The sequence below is a fragment of the Protopterus annectens genome, chromosome 8.part0 (genome assembly GCF_019279795.1).
Source record: "Protopterus annectens isolate FY-2018-M chromosome 8.part0, PAN1.0, whole genome shotgun sequence".
Classification (NCBI taxonomy): Eukaryota; Metazoa; Chordata; order Ceratodontiformes; family Protopteridae; genus Protopterus; species Protopterus annectens.
In genome coordinates this window covers 1,794,236,841-1,794,253,484 of record NC_056741.1, presented here as the reverse complement: position 1 = coordinate 1,794,253,484, position 16,644 = coordinate 1,794,236,841, and the positions used below count along the sequence as shown (strand labels likewise).

At 46.7% G+C, this 16,644-nt stretch overlaps 1 protein-coding gene across 1 annotated transcript in view; it reads right to left on the bottom strand.

The window, feature by feature from the left end:
• Positions 1-16,644, bottom strand: part of CNOT1 (CCR4-NOT transcription complex subunit 1) — a 4,219,019-nt gene that overhangs the window by 3,163,383 nt on the left and 1,038,992 nt on the right. Inside the window, exon 10 of the mRNA XM_044079520.1 lies at positions 14,995-15,165. Within this exon, the coding sequence (XP_043935455.1) occupies positions 14,995-15,165 (171 nt within the window). The remainder of the gene's footprint in view (positions 1-14,994; positions 15,166-16,644) is intronic.

Below are 16,644 nucleotides of genomic sequence, written 5' to 3'. Positions count from 1 at the left end.
GACTCAGCCGGGGCCTCTCTGGCCTCGGTTGTCTGAGGTATGATTTCGGTAGAAGTAAGAACCGAGGACTCTGTTTCGGCCGAAACAGACACTCGCGGTAGGCCTAACCGTGGTTTCAGCCGAAACCGCGGGCCGCGAGTGTCTGTCCTTTTCCTTGCGTTTTTTGGCTAAATGTGTAGTCGGAGTCTCCGACGGCATTTTATATGCAAAAGCGGGTCCAAAAAACTCTTCTGCAAACTCCGATCGATGTCTGAGTCCGTCGGTTGAAGGAGGCACAGGCTAAACAAGCGGATACGTCGTGGTCTGGGCCTAAGCAAGGAAGGCAGTAAGAATGGAAATCCTTATGAGGCATTTGTTTCCCACAAGTTAAACAGTTATTTACTTTGTCTGACATCGGCTGAGGCAAGAAAGAGTCCCCAACGGGGTACTTAGCTTTTTTTAAAAGTCTTCGGTAGCTAAAATCTCTGGATCTGACCGACCGGCACTTGTGAACAGCTTCTGCTTCGGGGACCGCGTGGCAAGAAAGACTGAGGAAAATGGCGTCGGCTGATGCCTTTATACCCCAGAAGCTCTGACGTCGGGGAAAGTGCGACATCAGCCGAGGCCAGACCCAGACTTTGGAATCCGGCCGACCGAAGGGCTGCCTGAGGCAGGACAACCCATATGTTATGACTGCAGATGCATCCTTGAAGGACATCTAAATAGAATTAGGAGCGGCTATGAGGCCCTGCAGGACTGCAGTGGCAAAGCCTGCCCTGGATTTGGAGTAGAGTGGTAAGTGGTAGTGCTTTGTAAAGTGTGCACTGAACTCCAGGTTGCAGCCTCTAAAATGTCTTTGGTTGGCACTCAGAGGAAGGCTGCTGAAGTGGCTGCTGCTCTGGTTGAATGTGGCCTAATGCCCTTAGGCACTGATTTGCCATGTTGAGAATAGCAAACGAATGCAGTGACCTATCCACTTTGAAATAGTCTGCTTTGAGATGGCCTTTCCTTGTGATCCTGCAGCATATGCTACCAGTAATTGCTCAGTCTTTCTGAAAGCTTTTGCTCTGTCCAAGTAGAAGCGCAGTTGTCTGTGTATGTCCAAAAAACGTAGAAGTTTCTCACCCTTATTCTGGGGGTTTGGATAAAAGGTAGGCAAATTAATAGTTTGGTTGAGGGCCACACTGGACACTACCTTAGGCATAAATGTGGGGTTTGTCCTTAGAGAAACCCTATCTGGATGGAAAATGAAAGGTTCCACAGCCATGAGTGCCTGTAGCTCTGAGACTTGTCTTGCATAGGTTACTGATAGGAGCAGGGCTGTTTCCCATGATAAAAATTTTATATCAGCTGTAGCAGCTGGCTCAAAAGGAGGCAGAGAGTTTTTCTAAGACATAACTGAGGTCCCATGCAGGTATTGGTGATCTACATGGAGGCCATATTTTTGGCTCCTCTGAGGTACTACCTTAATAAAGGATGAGGGAAAAAAAGGTGGCTCTGTATTGTAATGAGCTGAAATGGCAGAGGCATGTATCTGAATTGATGAAAAGGATAGGCCTTTGTCCAGCATCTCAGTTAAGTATTAAAAATCTGAGGGATATTTGGAACAATCATGTCAATTCCTTGTGCCTGGTTCCAAGCACAGAATCTCTTCCATTTTTCTGCATAAGATTTTCTGGGACTGGGCCTCCTAGCCTCCAAGATAACATCCATCCCCGCTTTAGAGACAGGTGTGCTTTGAAAAGCTACATTATCCGCCATGCTGCCAGATTTAAGGTCCTGAGTTGGCTGTGCAGGATCTGATTGTTTTGTTGGGTCAGTAAGTGAGGAATTTGAGGTAATGTCCATGCTGGGCATTGAGTCAAGTTCCTTAGGATTGGGTACCAGTGCTGGCAGGGACAGTCTGGGGCAATAAGTATCATTTCTGGCTTCTCTTGTCTGACCTTTAGGAGCACCTTGGGGAGGAGAGGCAGTGGGGGAAAGGCATATACTGTTGTTTTTTCCAGCTGATAGAGCATCCACTTTCCAAGCTTGCTTGTGATAAGTCCTTGTGCAGAATCTCCATAGTTGGCAGTTGTGAGGGGAGGCAAATAGATCTACGTCCGGGCATCCCCAATTCCTTGTTATTTTGAAGACTTGTGGATCCAATTTCCACTCGTGGGGATCCATGAGGTTTCTGCTTAGTTCGTCTGCCAGAGTATTTATCTTTTCTGGCAGGAATTGTGCTTGCAGATGTACTTTGCAAGTCAATGCTGTGTCCCACAAAGTCATGGCTAGTCTGCAAAGGGGGTAGGAATGCATGCCTTCCTGCTTGTTTATGTACCACATGACTGTAGTATTGTCCTTTATCAGTAGTTGTCCTGGATGAAGTAAGCCTTTGAAGGCTGTCAGGGTACTTTGAACAGCTAGCATCTCTTTTTGATTGATATGTAGATGCATTTGGATTGCGGACCATAAGCCCTGAATACATCTTCCTGCCATGTGGGCCCCCCAGGCATAATCCGATGCATCTGTTGTCAATGTCTGCCTGGCTGGGGGTATGGTGAATGACTGCCCCTTGTTGTGGTGACAGGCCTCTGCCCACCATCGAAACTCCTGTTGCAGGCAGGGAATGAGTGCAATTATTGTTTCCAGGCTGTGGCAATGTTGAGTCCAAACACTTTTTAGATACCATTGTAGTTTCCTCATATGCAGTCTTGCATATGGAATTAGCAGAATGCAGGATGCCATGAAGCCCAAAGCCTGCAGAATTTTTCTTGCAGTTAACTGGGTGTTTGTTGCCAACTTTTTGAAATAAGTAGTCAGTTGCCTTTGTCTGGCATGAGATGAGCCATCTGGGCAGTTGCATTTAAGCTTGTACCCAGGAATATTAGCTCTTGAGAGGGTACAAGTTTTGATTTCTTTTCGTTTACTGTGTACCCTAGGCATGTTAGTAATCTTTTACAAACACCAGATGCTGTAGTAGTATGTCCTAGTTCTCTGCTTGAATAAGGCAGTCCAAGTAAGGATGTATTTGTATTCCTCTGTCTGCAAAATGCAATTACTGGTGCCAGGCATTTCGTGAAGACCCTAGGCGCAGTAGATAAGCCAAAGGGCAGTGCAGAGAATTGGTAGTGCATTGAGCCAGCCATGAATCTGAGGTCTCTAATGCATGATTGTCTGATTGGGACATGCAGGCATGCCTCTTTTAGGTCTAAAGTTACAAGCCAAGCCTTCTTGCCCAGCATGGACAGAAGCTGCTGCAGAGCCAGCATTTTGAATTTTGGAATATCCAGTTATGTGTTTAGAATAGATAGGTCCAGTATTGGCCTCCAGGCTTTGTCCTTTCTGGGCACCAAAAAAAGTAGAGTAAAATCCTTGTCCCTGCTCTTGATGTGGTACTTGCTGAATGGCCCTCATGTCCATGAGGGATGACACTTGTTTTTGTGCCTCTGCCCATTGATTTTTTGGCAGGTCTGGCATACAGTTTGCCCTTGGCAGGGTGTGAAAGTGGAACCTGTAACCTTGTGACACTATGTTCAAGACTCATTTGTCCTGGGTGATTAGGTGCCAGTTTTGAGAAAAAAAGTGCTAGTTTTCCCCCTAAATGAGCTGCCAGAAGATAAGTGCTTGGCGCTGGCAGGGGGTAGTCATTGGGACTGCTTTCTCTATGGCTGTGATTTGTCTTCTCCACTTTTGGAGGTAGAAGCACCCCATTGTTTAGACCTGTATGAGCCTTGGGGCTGGGATCTGCCTCTAGGGCGTCTGTATCTGCCTCTTTGTGGCCTGACACTGGAAAGGACCAATTCTTTGTAGGCCAGTGTCTGCTAATGTACCAGTAAGAAATCCTTGACTGTTTGCATAGATTTGGCATTGTCCTCCATTTTCTTCAACACCTCTTCTGCTTTGACACCATACAAGGCATCATGCTGTAATGGAGCATCTAATAATTTTGCTTTAACACGATCATGCAGATTCTGTTCCTTTAACCAAGCATGCCTCAATCACAGAACCCGTAACAGCGGCTCTGCAGGTCGTCTCCAAAGAATCAAAACCACATTGCAAAGCATGCCTTCCAACTTGCTCTGCTGCATGCAATAAATCCTGCATTTCTTTATTTTCTGCACATTCAGAATTCAACATTTTCTGTTTAAGCAGTGACAATGTATTGCTGATATTTAAGCATCTGAAACTGACAATTTAAAGCCCTTATAGCCAAGGTAGCCCTTGTAGCCAAGGTAGCGGAAGTGTAAATCTTTTTCCCCATCTGTCCAGTGACCTGGAATCTCTGTCAGAGGGGGTAGAGTTTTTTGCAGTGGAAACCTTGACCCCCCCCCCCTTGGTACCCCGAGAGATAGTTTCTGGGTCAGCAGCAGGGTTTTTTAAAAATACATTTGTGGGAGTCTGGAACCCTGCAGTATCTGTCTGGCTTAATAGGAGCTGGAGGTAAGGAGTCAGGAGTCAGACTGGACTCAAAATACATCTACATTGTCTAGTACAGGTGGAATAGCCAGGGGCCTGTGCTGAGGCAGCAAAAGAAAGTCTCTGAGCCTTTTCTTAGATTCTGAATAATCTTGGCTCTCCCAGTGGAAATGCTCCCTTCATGGTATGTGTTTCCCCAAAAGAATAATCCTCAGGAGAAGCTGAGGGGATAAATTCTTTCTTCAGCATCAGAATCCTCATAAGGAGGAAGAGAGTATTCCTGATCAGAAGAGGAATCAGACAAAATGGAAACCTGATCTGAAGATTCATATTCTGTCTCTTGCCTAGGCCTCTTGTCATGAGGGGGGTGGGAACCCCTGATCAAAGTAATCGGGTCTTCGGCCATTTTGAGCATCTGTTTTTTATGCATGGAGGCCTGTCCATGGGGCTGTTGTACTTTGCCTTTAAAGAGGCTTTAGTCTCTGCCTTTTATAGCTGGAGTCGTTTTAATGTACAATTGAGTAGGTCTGAAAACACCCTCAGAAGCCAATGCCTGTTCAGCGGCTCCGGACCCATCTGAGGGAATAGTCTCCGAAAGTCCAATACCTTGAGCTTCCAGCAGCCTAGTCGACTACGTGGGTCTGTAGCGGCCTGCAGGTCTAAAGTAGCAGGTGTCAGGGGCTGCGAAGGCATCTCACTGAGAACCGGTGACTGGCTTAGCGGAAGCCTCGTCGTCGGTTTTGGACCTTGGATGCCTGTCCTTTTCTTTTTCGTTGCGTTTCTTGTGAATTCTAGTAGTTGGATGGCTTTCAGATGGCATTGTGTAATTAAATCTTCTGCCAAAATAGTGAAATGCAAAATCGTACCGACGCTTAGTGTGTTGGTTAAATCTAGCACAAAACCAACTACAAGCAACGTCGTGGTCAGGGCCTAGGCAAGGAATACACTAAGAATGAAAGTCCTTGTGAGGTATTTGCTTCCTACAAGAAATACAATTAACTTTTTCTGACATCGGTCTGGAGCAAGAAAAAAGGTTTCCCCAATGGGGTACTTAACTTTTAATGAAGACTTCGGATCTGAAATTTGAACATGTAAATCTCGGGAGCCGGCCGACCGCCACTTGCGAACTGCTTCTGCTTCGGGCACCGCACGGCAAGAAAGACTGAAGAAAATGGCGTCAGCTGCATCTTTTATACCCCTGGTGCACTGACGTTAGGGAAGAGGCGACAGCAACCGACACCAGACCTAGACTTTGGAATTCAGGCCGACTGAGGGTAGCCTGCCAGCAGGATAACCCAAGTGTAATGACTGCAACAGTGAAACATGAAGAACATCTTGCTTTTGAGCCTTTGCCCCCTGATTTGGGGGGGTTCATCAGGCCAACCGTTTGGGGTTGGTAAGGAGTGCAAGTGGAATCTGTATCCTTGAAAAACTATATTTAAAACCCATTTGTCATGGGTAATGAATTCCCAATTTTTTGCCTGCAGGGCAATCTTTCCCCCTAAATGAGCAGTCAGTTGTGCAGGGCTTGGAGGTTTAAAGTTAAGTCATTGAGACAGTTTACAATTGGGGGGTGGGGGGGGGTTACTACTATCCGTTTTGGAAGTGGGAGCCCCCCACTGCTTAGTCCTGTGAATACCTTGGGACTGAAACCTGGGTGTTCTGCTGGTTCTGGGTTTGGACTAAGGTCTAGAGGAGGCAGGAAAGGACCAATTCTTAGAGGGCCAATGCCTACTGAATCTGGGAGGCTATACTTGTAGGAAATCTAACAGTTTGCATAGATTTAGCTTTTTCCTCCATCTTTTTAAGAACTACTTCGGCTTTGTTGCCAAACAGACAGTCTTGGTTTAAGGCAGCATCCAGCAATTTAGCTTTAACATGATCTGGCAAAGATTGCTCCTTAAGCCAGGCATGCCTTCTAAGGACAGACCCAGTGACAGTAGCCAGCAAGATGCGTCTATAGAATCAAAACCACATTGCAAAGTATGTTTTCCAACTTGTTAAGCAAAATGCATTAAATCTTGACTTTCAGAAGAGTCAGGAATCAACATAATTTTCTGTTTAAGCAATCCACTGATATGCTGCTGATACTTTAACATATGAAACTGGCAGTTTAAGGCCCTAATGGCCAAGGTTGCAGAAGTGTATACCTTCTTACCCCATCTATCCAGCGTCTTAGAATCTCTGGGGGAAAGAATTTTTGGCAGTAGTAGCCTTAATGCCCTTGGGTCCCTGTGAAAAAGTCTCAGGATCCGCAGTAGGATTTTTAGAGAAACTTGAGAGAGTCAGGAACCCTGTAATATCTATCAGGTTTTCTGGAAGGAGGTAAAGAGAGTCAGGGACCAAGCTAGATTCCGAGAAGGTATCAACAATGTCCAGTACAGGAGGGATGGCCAAAGGCCTGCGTTGGGACAGGAGTAAGAAATCCCTAAGCCTCTTTTTGGAGTTAGAGTAATCCTAGCATCTGTTTAATATGCAAGTCAGTAGGCCTGAATACACCCTCAGAAGCCGGTGCCTGCACAGTGGCTCTAGACCCATCCAAGGTAGAGACATCCACAGGTTCCACAGTCAAGGAAGCATCTCGCGGCATACCGGACTCCGAATGGGTCTCAATAGAGGCCTGCAAATCTAAAGTAGCAGGTATCAGGGGCTGCGAAAACGCTTCACTGAGTACTAGCTTAGGAGAAGCATCGTCGGCAGCTTTGGACCTATGCGGTCAGTCTCTGTCTATCTTTGTGGGGTTATTTTTGGAATGTCAGTAGTCGGATGGCTTACCGAAGCCATTTCTGGATAATTGAACAGAGTACCAAAATATTAAGAAAAGTAAATAAACTGATGACGAATAGTTCAATGTTTGAATAGGCACAAAACCGACAGCGAGGTATGCCGTGGTCTGGGCCTAGGCAAGGAATGCAGTACGAATGAAAATCTTTGAGTTATTTGCTTTCCACAAGAAATATAATTAACTTTTACTGACATCTGTTTAGAGCAAAAAAAGGTTCCCCAATGGGGTAATTAGCTTAGTTGAAGACTTTGGTTCTGAAACTCGAAAGTAGGTAGTTATGTACTCACCATAACGCTCGATGTATGTGGTCCATCTCACCTCACATTCTTTACTCACGGGTTTGGAGCACAGAACCGTCTCCGACTCTGCCAACTTATTTCTCTAGCACGAAGTCTCTAATTGGCTGGGCTAACCCAGTATCCCAAGATGCACCTCGCCCTAGCCCCAGATCTAGTTTGCAGCCATTCCAGTTACACCCCATACACAACCACCACTGGAAAGAGCTCCAGCCAGAAAGGAAAGAAAAAACAACTGACATTGAAGGGTTCTCAGAGCCAATTTTCCTCCAAATCCTACAGGAAGGGGGCAGGGAGGGTACGTAAGAATGTGAGACGAGATGGACCACATATATCGAGCGTTATGGTGAATACATAACTACCTGATGTTATGTGGTCCTATCTTGCCTACATTCTTTACTCACGGGTCAGCATCCCCAGCACCTCTATCCTGGGTGGCTCATAAGAAACTACTCCTGAGAACCATAGAACCAAAGGAAGCCCGGCCCCTAGAAGCCACGTCCAACTTGTAATGAGTAATAAAGGTGTGCGGAGAGGCCCAGGTGGCTGCAGCACAAATATCATCCAATGAAAGCCTGACATGGTAAGCTATTGATGTAGACACTGCCCTGGTAGAGTGAGCTTTGACGGGAAAAGGTAAATTTCTGCCTGCTGACGAATAAATAAAGGAAATACAATCTTTGATCCATTTAGAAATTGTGCTCTTGGAAATAGGACAACCTGTTCTGTTTTCTGAGAAGGACACAAATAGTTGATCAGACTTCCTAACATGCTTAGTCCTGTGTAAGTAGAATCTTAGTTGTCTTTTCACATCCAACTGGTGAAATCTAAACTCTGCCTTATTGGAAAAGTTTGGAAAGAACACTGGTAACTCAATAGACTGATGAAGATTAACAGTGGATGACACCTCAGGAAGGAAGGACGGGTTAAGTCTCAGGGAAACTCTGTCCTTATGAAAGGTCAAATACGGAGGTTTAATGTACAAAGCTTGAATCTCTGATGCTCTTCTGGCAGATGTAATGGCCATTAGGAAAGCCGTGTTCCAAGATAGAAATTTTAATTCACAGGTGGCAGCCGGTTCAAAGGGTGGTGAAGTGATGGCTTCTAACACAAAGTTTAGATCCCATGGCATGACAGGTTCTGAAACAGGAGGGCGAAGTGACCAGGTGCCTTTCAAGAAGGTCTTACAGAGTTTATGGCCCATAAGAGAAGGCTTGTAAGATGTATGAAAATTGGAAATTGCAGCCAGCTGCACCTTAATGGTAGTAGGCGCAGAGACCTGTCGGAAAAGCATGGCTAAAAAATCTAAGACCGACGGAATTGGGGGCTGTGAAGGGGTCCAAACCTTGGGCCTGAGTCCAAATGGAGAATCTCTTCCATTTGCTGGAATAAATCCTTCTGGTGGAAGACTTACGAGACGAAGACAAGATGTGTACCACCTCAGGTGAAAAAGAATGTCATCTAACTAGTGATGGAAGTGCAGCAGCCAGGCTGTCCACCTGAGGGTTCACAGGGAGGGATGGAGCTGTCCTGACATGTGAAACAGTAGGTCTGGCACTGGGTCCAGGGTCCAAGGACCGTCCACTGCGTACTGCTGAAGAAAGGGGAACCCATACTTGTCGATGCCAGTGTGGAGCAATTTGAATCATCCTGCTTCCCAAGGATATGGCTTTCTGAATCACTCTTGGTAACGGAGGAAACTGAGGGAAAGCACAGATCAGACCGGGGGGCCAATCATGGACTAGAGCGTCCCTGGGTGACTCCCCCTGTGGGGGGATCAGTGTGAAGTACTTACTGCATTTGGCATTGAGAGGGCTGGCGAAGAGATCGCAGCAAGGCTGACCCCACCTGCTGAAAATTTGAACCGCCACTCGGTTGTTCAGGGACCACTCGTAAGGCATCAGAATTGCTCTGCTCAGCCTGTCCGCTATCACGTTGGTCTTTCCCGGAATGTGCGTTGCCACTAAAAACCGTTGGGAACACACTGCCCAATGCCACACTCGCATGGCTTCTCCGCAGAGGGGATAAGACGTGGTTCCCACCTGCTTGTTCAGGTACCACACCACGGACATGCTGTCCGAGTGAACGGCAATCGTTCCCAGAGGAAGACAGCTTTGGAGTGCCCGCAATACTAGTAACACCGCTCTCATCTCTAGAACACTGATGTGCAGGTGTACCTTGTGATCTTGCCATGTGCCTTGGACCGTCCTGCCAAGATAATGCCCCCCCCACCCCATCTGGGAGGCGTCCGTGGCCACTGGAGACATAGGAATAAAACTCCTCCCCTTGTCCAGATTGGTGAAACATAGCCACCAGCGGAGGTCCTGTTTGCACCATTCCGTGAGAAGTATCAAGTGGGAAAGCAGAAGTTTCTGAAAGGAGCATTGGGCCGAAATGAGCCACTGTAGGATCCGTAAGTGTAACCTGGCTAGAGGCACCAGCATGATTGGTGGCAGCCATGGATCCCAGGAGCTGGAAAACTAACCTGGCCTGAACTCGCTTGAGGGGCAACAATGCGTGAATCTGAGACTGCAGGACTCTTATCCTCTCTTGTGGCAGAAAGGCCCACATTTGAATAGAGTCTAGCTCTGCACCTATAAAAACAACACGCTGTGAGGGCAGCAAAGCAGAGTTTTCCCAGTTCAAGGTAATTCCTAGTTGTTGACAAAGTGTAATGATAGCCACCCTGGCTTGAATGAGGAGATGCCTGGTGGGGGTGGTGAGAAGCCAGTCGTCCAGATATGGAAACACCTGGAATCCCCGACGTCTCAGGTGAGCTGTCACCACTGCCAAACACTTGGTAAACACCTTGGGGGCTGTGGTGAGACCAAAGGGCAGGGCATGAAACTGGAAGTGACTGGCTCCCAGCCGGAAGCGTAAGTGACTCCTGGATGCCTTGTCCATCTTGATGTGGTAGTAGGCATCCTTGAGATCGATGGAGCACATCCACAGTCCTTTTCCAGCAAGGGAAAAATGGACTGAAGAGTGACTATTCGGAACTTGGACTTCAGAACATAGAGATTAAATCGGCTGAGATCCAGAATGGGTCTCAGGTCCCTTGTTTTTTTCAGCACCAAAAAGAGTCTTAAGTTCCTGATCCGATATGGTCTGAGGGGACTGGTTGGATGACTCCTTTTTCTAGCAGCTTTGAAAGTTCTAGTGCTGCTTGATCCCGTTGATGGTTAAACGTCCGGGATTCTTTTGACTGGAGGGGGTGTTGATAAAGAGAGAATAGTGTAACCTCCGGTAACTATTCGAAGCACCCAACGATAATGGATGACGCTTTCCCAGGCTTCCGGATGCAACGAAATTCGGCCCCCGACTGGCAACACCTCAGGAACGCTGAAAGGAAGACCCGCAAAAGGAATTGCAGTCTCCCAAGTTGTGGGGGCCTCCTCTGCCTCTAGGATGTCTTGCAGAATAATTTCCCCCTCCTCTGCCTCTGGAGGGGGGACTCACCTTGAGCGGCAGGGAAAGACTTCTGTGACTTCTTGAACCACATTTTCCCTCCTCTCTGAGCCTTGGGGTAAGGCCTAGAAGAGAGAGAGAGAGACGGGCCCCTACGGCAGATAGGGTCTTCCCTCCTGTTCGCATCTGGTGAGGGTGTCTTTCACTTTGGTCCCGACAAGTGAGGACCCATCAAAGGGGGAGTCAGTGAAGGAAGATTTAAAGGCCTCCGCGAAATGACACAGGTGCATCCAGGCTTGCCTTCTGAGAGCTACACCTGAGCTAGCTGCCCTACTCGCCCCTTCGGCTGCATAGGATATGAGCCTCATGGACGAGTTGACAATGGAACCAAGGGTAGACAACTGGGCATTAACATTCTGCGCTACCGCCTCATGCATGTTACCCATCAGAGTGTCTCCTAGCTCCTTAAGGAGATCTCTCTGGAGCAGAGTAAAATGACAAAGATAACTCAGCGACCGCAAAGTAAAGGTCGCTGAAGACAGGGTACGCTTCCCGTACCAGTCCATACTCCTGGACTTCTTGTTAGGAGGATGGATGGAAGAAGCCTCTGCAACTTCCTGCTGAGTGGCTGCCGCCACCACCAAGGCATCTACGGAAACCCCTTTGGTCAGGAACTCTTTCCCCGGGGGAGCAGAAAGAAACTTATTTGGATGTCTGGGCACCGGTTCCACGGAATCAGGGCTCTCCCACACCCTTCGACAAATCAAATCAAGGAGTTCAATAAAGGGTGGAGACACCCAGGAGGTGGAGGGTTGAGCTCCGAAGGCCTTGAGGAATACAGACTCCTCAGACAGGGTCTTGGACGGCCAGTCGCCTCTGCCTCAAGATCTCCAGGATGCCGGAGAAAGAGACATCGGAGGACGACTTGGGGGGAACCTCTGACTCCTCAAGGTCGGTATCGGAAGTGAGGGACTCGTCCTAGGAGTCTATGTGTTTCCTCTTGCACAACTTCTTTCTAGGGGGCTCCTCCGGCACAGACACTGAGGGGCCCGCAGAAAGTTGGGGACCGCTCATGGGGGTATCCTCAGACCTTCGGGCTCCGCCATCCATGGATAGGGGGGCGTCAGAGGCTCTAGCCAGAGTGTAAGGGGGAAGGAGTGACTGATCCAGGTGATGTAACTGACTATCTGGCCAGTGCGCTCCTCATGGCCTCGAAGGTAGGTCCCTCCGAATCAGAGGACCAACCAGTCTCCGAGACCACAACTGGAGTCGGGGTTCCCCGAGCCAATGCACCGAGAGGGAGGCTTGAAACAGACAAGAGTCCCGAGGTATCCCCCTCTGGTCCAACTGAGGAAACCAGAGTACCGAAACCAGAGGACGGAACGGACATGGTTGGAGCAGACGTCGGCTCCGATAAACTCGCAATGGGTATCGGAGCTGACACGAGAACATCGCGCGGAGCACTCCAGCTCAGACAGGGGTGCTCTGAGGAGGAATCATCGGTATAAGAATAGGGACTGGCTCCGGAGCCGACTGGGTCGGAGCAGAGAACAATTTTGCCAACACCGGCGACTGCAGGAGCCTCTGCACCACCCTATCCACATCCAAATCAGACAGCCTAGAGGATTTAGAGGAAAAAGAAGGAGATCGGGATCTCCTACCCGGAGACTCATGCCTAACACTGGGTGACCGGCTTCGAATAGGCTCCAATAATATTGGGGCCGAGGTCGACTCCAGCACAACAGATACCTCCTACGGCCCCGAGGACAAGGGAGCTGGGGAGACAGTATCCACTTTCGAAATCTTCTCCGGGGGCTCCGAGGAGACAGATGGAGCCGGAGATCTTGCCTTGGAAGTCTTAGACTTTGTACTAGAAGAGTCTAAGGACTCCTCAAAAGAAGGCTTAACCAGGCCCTTCAAAATCAGCTTATTTTTTCTTTCCTGCAGTACCCTTGGGCTGAAGGCGTGGCAAAAACTGCAGGACTCTTGCAGGTGAATAGCACCAAGACAATAAACGCAGATAGAATGCCCATCTGTAATGGACATCTTGTAGCCACATTGAGCATTTTTTAAACCCAGAGGGTTTATGCTTTCTGCTCTTTAGACATAGTAATTCACAACACCCACTCAACCAACAGACACAAGAGGAAGGCGGAAAAAAAAAAAAAAACTACGAACAGCCAAGGAAACTAATTTAAACGTTTCTTTGGTGCAAGGAAAATCTAACTACCGACCAAAATACCAAACCAAACAAGTTTACACAAAAAAAAAAACACAGGAGTGGACTAGGTCCTCTAATTTAAACGGGCCTAGCCCGCCAAAACAGAGGGATACCCACAAAACGCACCACTCGCTTACACAGTACACTCACAATGAAAAACTAGCTATTAAAATAGCTTTTTACAAGAGAACAGACTGCTAAAGACTTATGAAAAGTTTTGAAAAAGGGTACTTAGCCTACTTAGCCACAGCCAAGCGAGACCACGTCCTAACTCTACGAGCGGCAAATGAGATCTGGGGCAAGGTGCATCTTGGGATACCGGGTTAGCCCAGCCAATTAGAGACTTTGTGCTAGAGAAATAAGTTGGCAGAGTCGGAGCCAAGAGTAAAGAATGTAGACGAGATAGGACCACATAACATCTAAAATTTCAGGAGTCAGCCGACCGGCGCTTGCGAACTGCTTCGGGCACCGCACGGCAAGAAAGACTCATGTAATGGCATCGGCTGCATGCTTTATAACCCTGACTACCTGACGTCATGGAAGATGAGAGAGCATCCCACACAGGACCCAAGACTTTGATAATCAGGTTGACTGAGGGGCTACTGCAAGCAGATAACCCAAATGTGATAACTGCAACAGTGAAACACGAAGAACATCTACCTCACAAAGAGGATTCTAGGCCTTAAACACTTGCCCTATATGGACAAACTCAAAACCAACTATTCTGTCTCATTGCCTACTCGCAGGGAATCTCTGTTTGACTTACAGAGCTATGTCTGACCCAGCTCTGTTAGAAATGCTACATCTAAAGATTTCCCAATCCCTCCACATCACACGCTCCAGAGACCTCAACCTCATTACCACAAACAGAACATGCTGGAGGGACAGGTTCATAACCCAGAGACTATGCATGCTATGGAATAGACTTCCCCAATACATGTCAAGCAGAGCACCTCACTGGCCCTCTTCAACAGAAATATTGAGGAGTGGATGGGAAATGGAAAACTCACCCCAGGGATCACTCCAGTGGCTCTACTTGACAGAAGCACTAGGAACTAAGGTCAGGTGGCACGATGCCAGGGTGATCCTATGGGCTAGGCTTGTAAAGGCTCCAGGGAAATTAGCCAAGTACACATTTACGAACCTATGACATTTGGTTCACAGTTGCTAGCAACTGCAAACAGGCCTTCAAAGACACAAACCCCAAAAACATCTGATTGGAACAGGACGGTACTTGGGCAATGACATTAGATCCACTAACCAGCCACACCACCAACACTAGAATCAGAGTTCATAACTTAATGAAACCAATATCTATTATCATGTTCAAGAAATGCCAGGCACAACTTTGCTGCAGAAATGATGCAATGACAGGTCAAGTATAACATGCTACAATGCCTTAAATGTCCACTACTTATGTTGCCCACTATATCCATCCATGCATATGAATCAAAAATTTTGACAGTTGACCCCATTAACAGCTGCCAGCCACAGAGTTTATTATACACGTAAAGATAGAAAGGTATCACAATAATGCACAATTTTGATTTGTGATTCCAGCATGTCAATGAGAGGAACCAGTAATACCTGGAGAAAAATCCACATGAGCAGAGAAAAAAATTCTACAAAAAAGGCACACCAGCAGAAGTCACAATATATCAAGGATTAGACCACCATTCAGAAAAAGGCAAGAGTACAGCTCTCTCCAGAGATGAGTTCACACAAGGACTTCTGCAAGCTAGTTCACATGGAGCATACTAAACACTATGCTGTAGAGACTACTGCTGCTTTATGAAACCCTCTGCATGAAACATGCTGCCTGCTAAATATTTCTCATTCAGCTTAGTGCCCAAAAAGTTCAAGTGTTCTTATGGTTAAGAAAATGACAAAAACATAAACCTTACCTGGCCCTCTGCATGTTTCCATGGTCGGTAGATTAGATCAACTGGAAAAACATCCATGCCAAGCCCTCTCTGGATTCCATATACCACTATCTGCAGGCCCTTGCTGTCAAGGATTTGAAATCCAGGGTTGTCCAATTCGTAGGTAACTTCTTTGAAATTTAAATTAGGATTCTTAAAAAATAAAAAGATTTTTTAAATAATCTGACGCCAATGTTTCAACACACAACTATGAACTTTATGTACAAGCCACCTACCTGTTAACTCAGTACAAAACCTAGGACCATGCACATTCTATTCAGATGCATTAGAATATGCAAATGTGATTAGTCCTAAACTTAAGACTCTTCTTACAGACTTTCAAGATAAAATGGAAACATTTACCTGAAATAAAATCTTTCACACTACAAATAAAGCAGTTACATATTAAGACTGCTACATCACTGCTATGCAGTACTTAAGATATTTTGTCTTTACTTGGTCAAAATGCTAACTTCAACATTACAGCAATAAAAGGCAAGCAAAAATTATTTTTATCCAGTTTCTTGAATATTTTCTTGACAAGCGTTTGAAAAGGTCTTAGGAAAGTACACTGGTCCTTGTCTTGGGTGGTATTAAACACCACTTCAAATGATCTCAAAGGTGTTGTGCACTCAGCAAGAAATGTCTTCGAATCTTTAACCATGTAGCTAGTGCCTTGCAAGATGAATCCAGAGAATCACATCCACAATTAGTAGTGCTTGACCACCTGTGGAGAGGCCGCAAAAGTTAAGAATCTCCTGTTTCAGGTCCTTATTACTGATCCCCTCCACCTTAGCCCTCATCTGTCCAAAGGGACTCCAAGAATCCAAGCAAGAGTGATAGTTCAATGCCCTGAAGGCCACAGTAGCAGATGAGCAAACTTTCTTCCAAAACCACAGTCCTACGCTTCCTGTCAAGAGGAAAGGCAGCAAGATGGAGGCAACATATTCCTGTAAAGGAACTCTGGAATTAAGGACAAATCAGGCTTAAACAAGGGGAATGGTGCACTGCTCCAGTGATACTCTGCTAAATTCATCTTCCATGATATAAATGACTGGATAAATAGCATAAAGCTTTACATCTGGCAGGCCCATGAATGTCCTCTCTCTGCTGTGCCTCAGACTCCCTTACATGCAAATGGAATGCTTCCTAGATTCTAGGAATGAACATCTCCAAATGAAAGACGCCCTGGTGGTGAAAGAGGACAGTGTCTCCTCTACGCTTTACTTATAAAATGAAGTGGGGGCATCTGGCTCATAGGCCCAGTGTATCCAATTCTGGATCCAAGATATTTGACCCCTCTGGTATTTCTTTAAGAAAGCTCAAAATCCATAGCCAGTGTGAATACATCCTTGGAAAAAGAATGAGTAGTGGAATAGGCTGATTACCTTGGCCTAACCTACCATCAAGCCATACTACACAAGCCTAAACTTTAGCTAGTTGGGCCCCAGTTTCTTAGGGAGGTAACCTTAAATATTTCAGTGTAGACACTGAGAAAGTACAGTTTTGTACCTACCATAAATGTAGATGTTAGAGTGTTCACCCTGCTGCAGTCATCACACTTGGGTTATCCTGTCGTCAGGCGGTCCCGCAGTCGGCCGGATTTCCAAAGTCTTGGTCCGACGTCGGTTG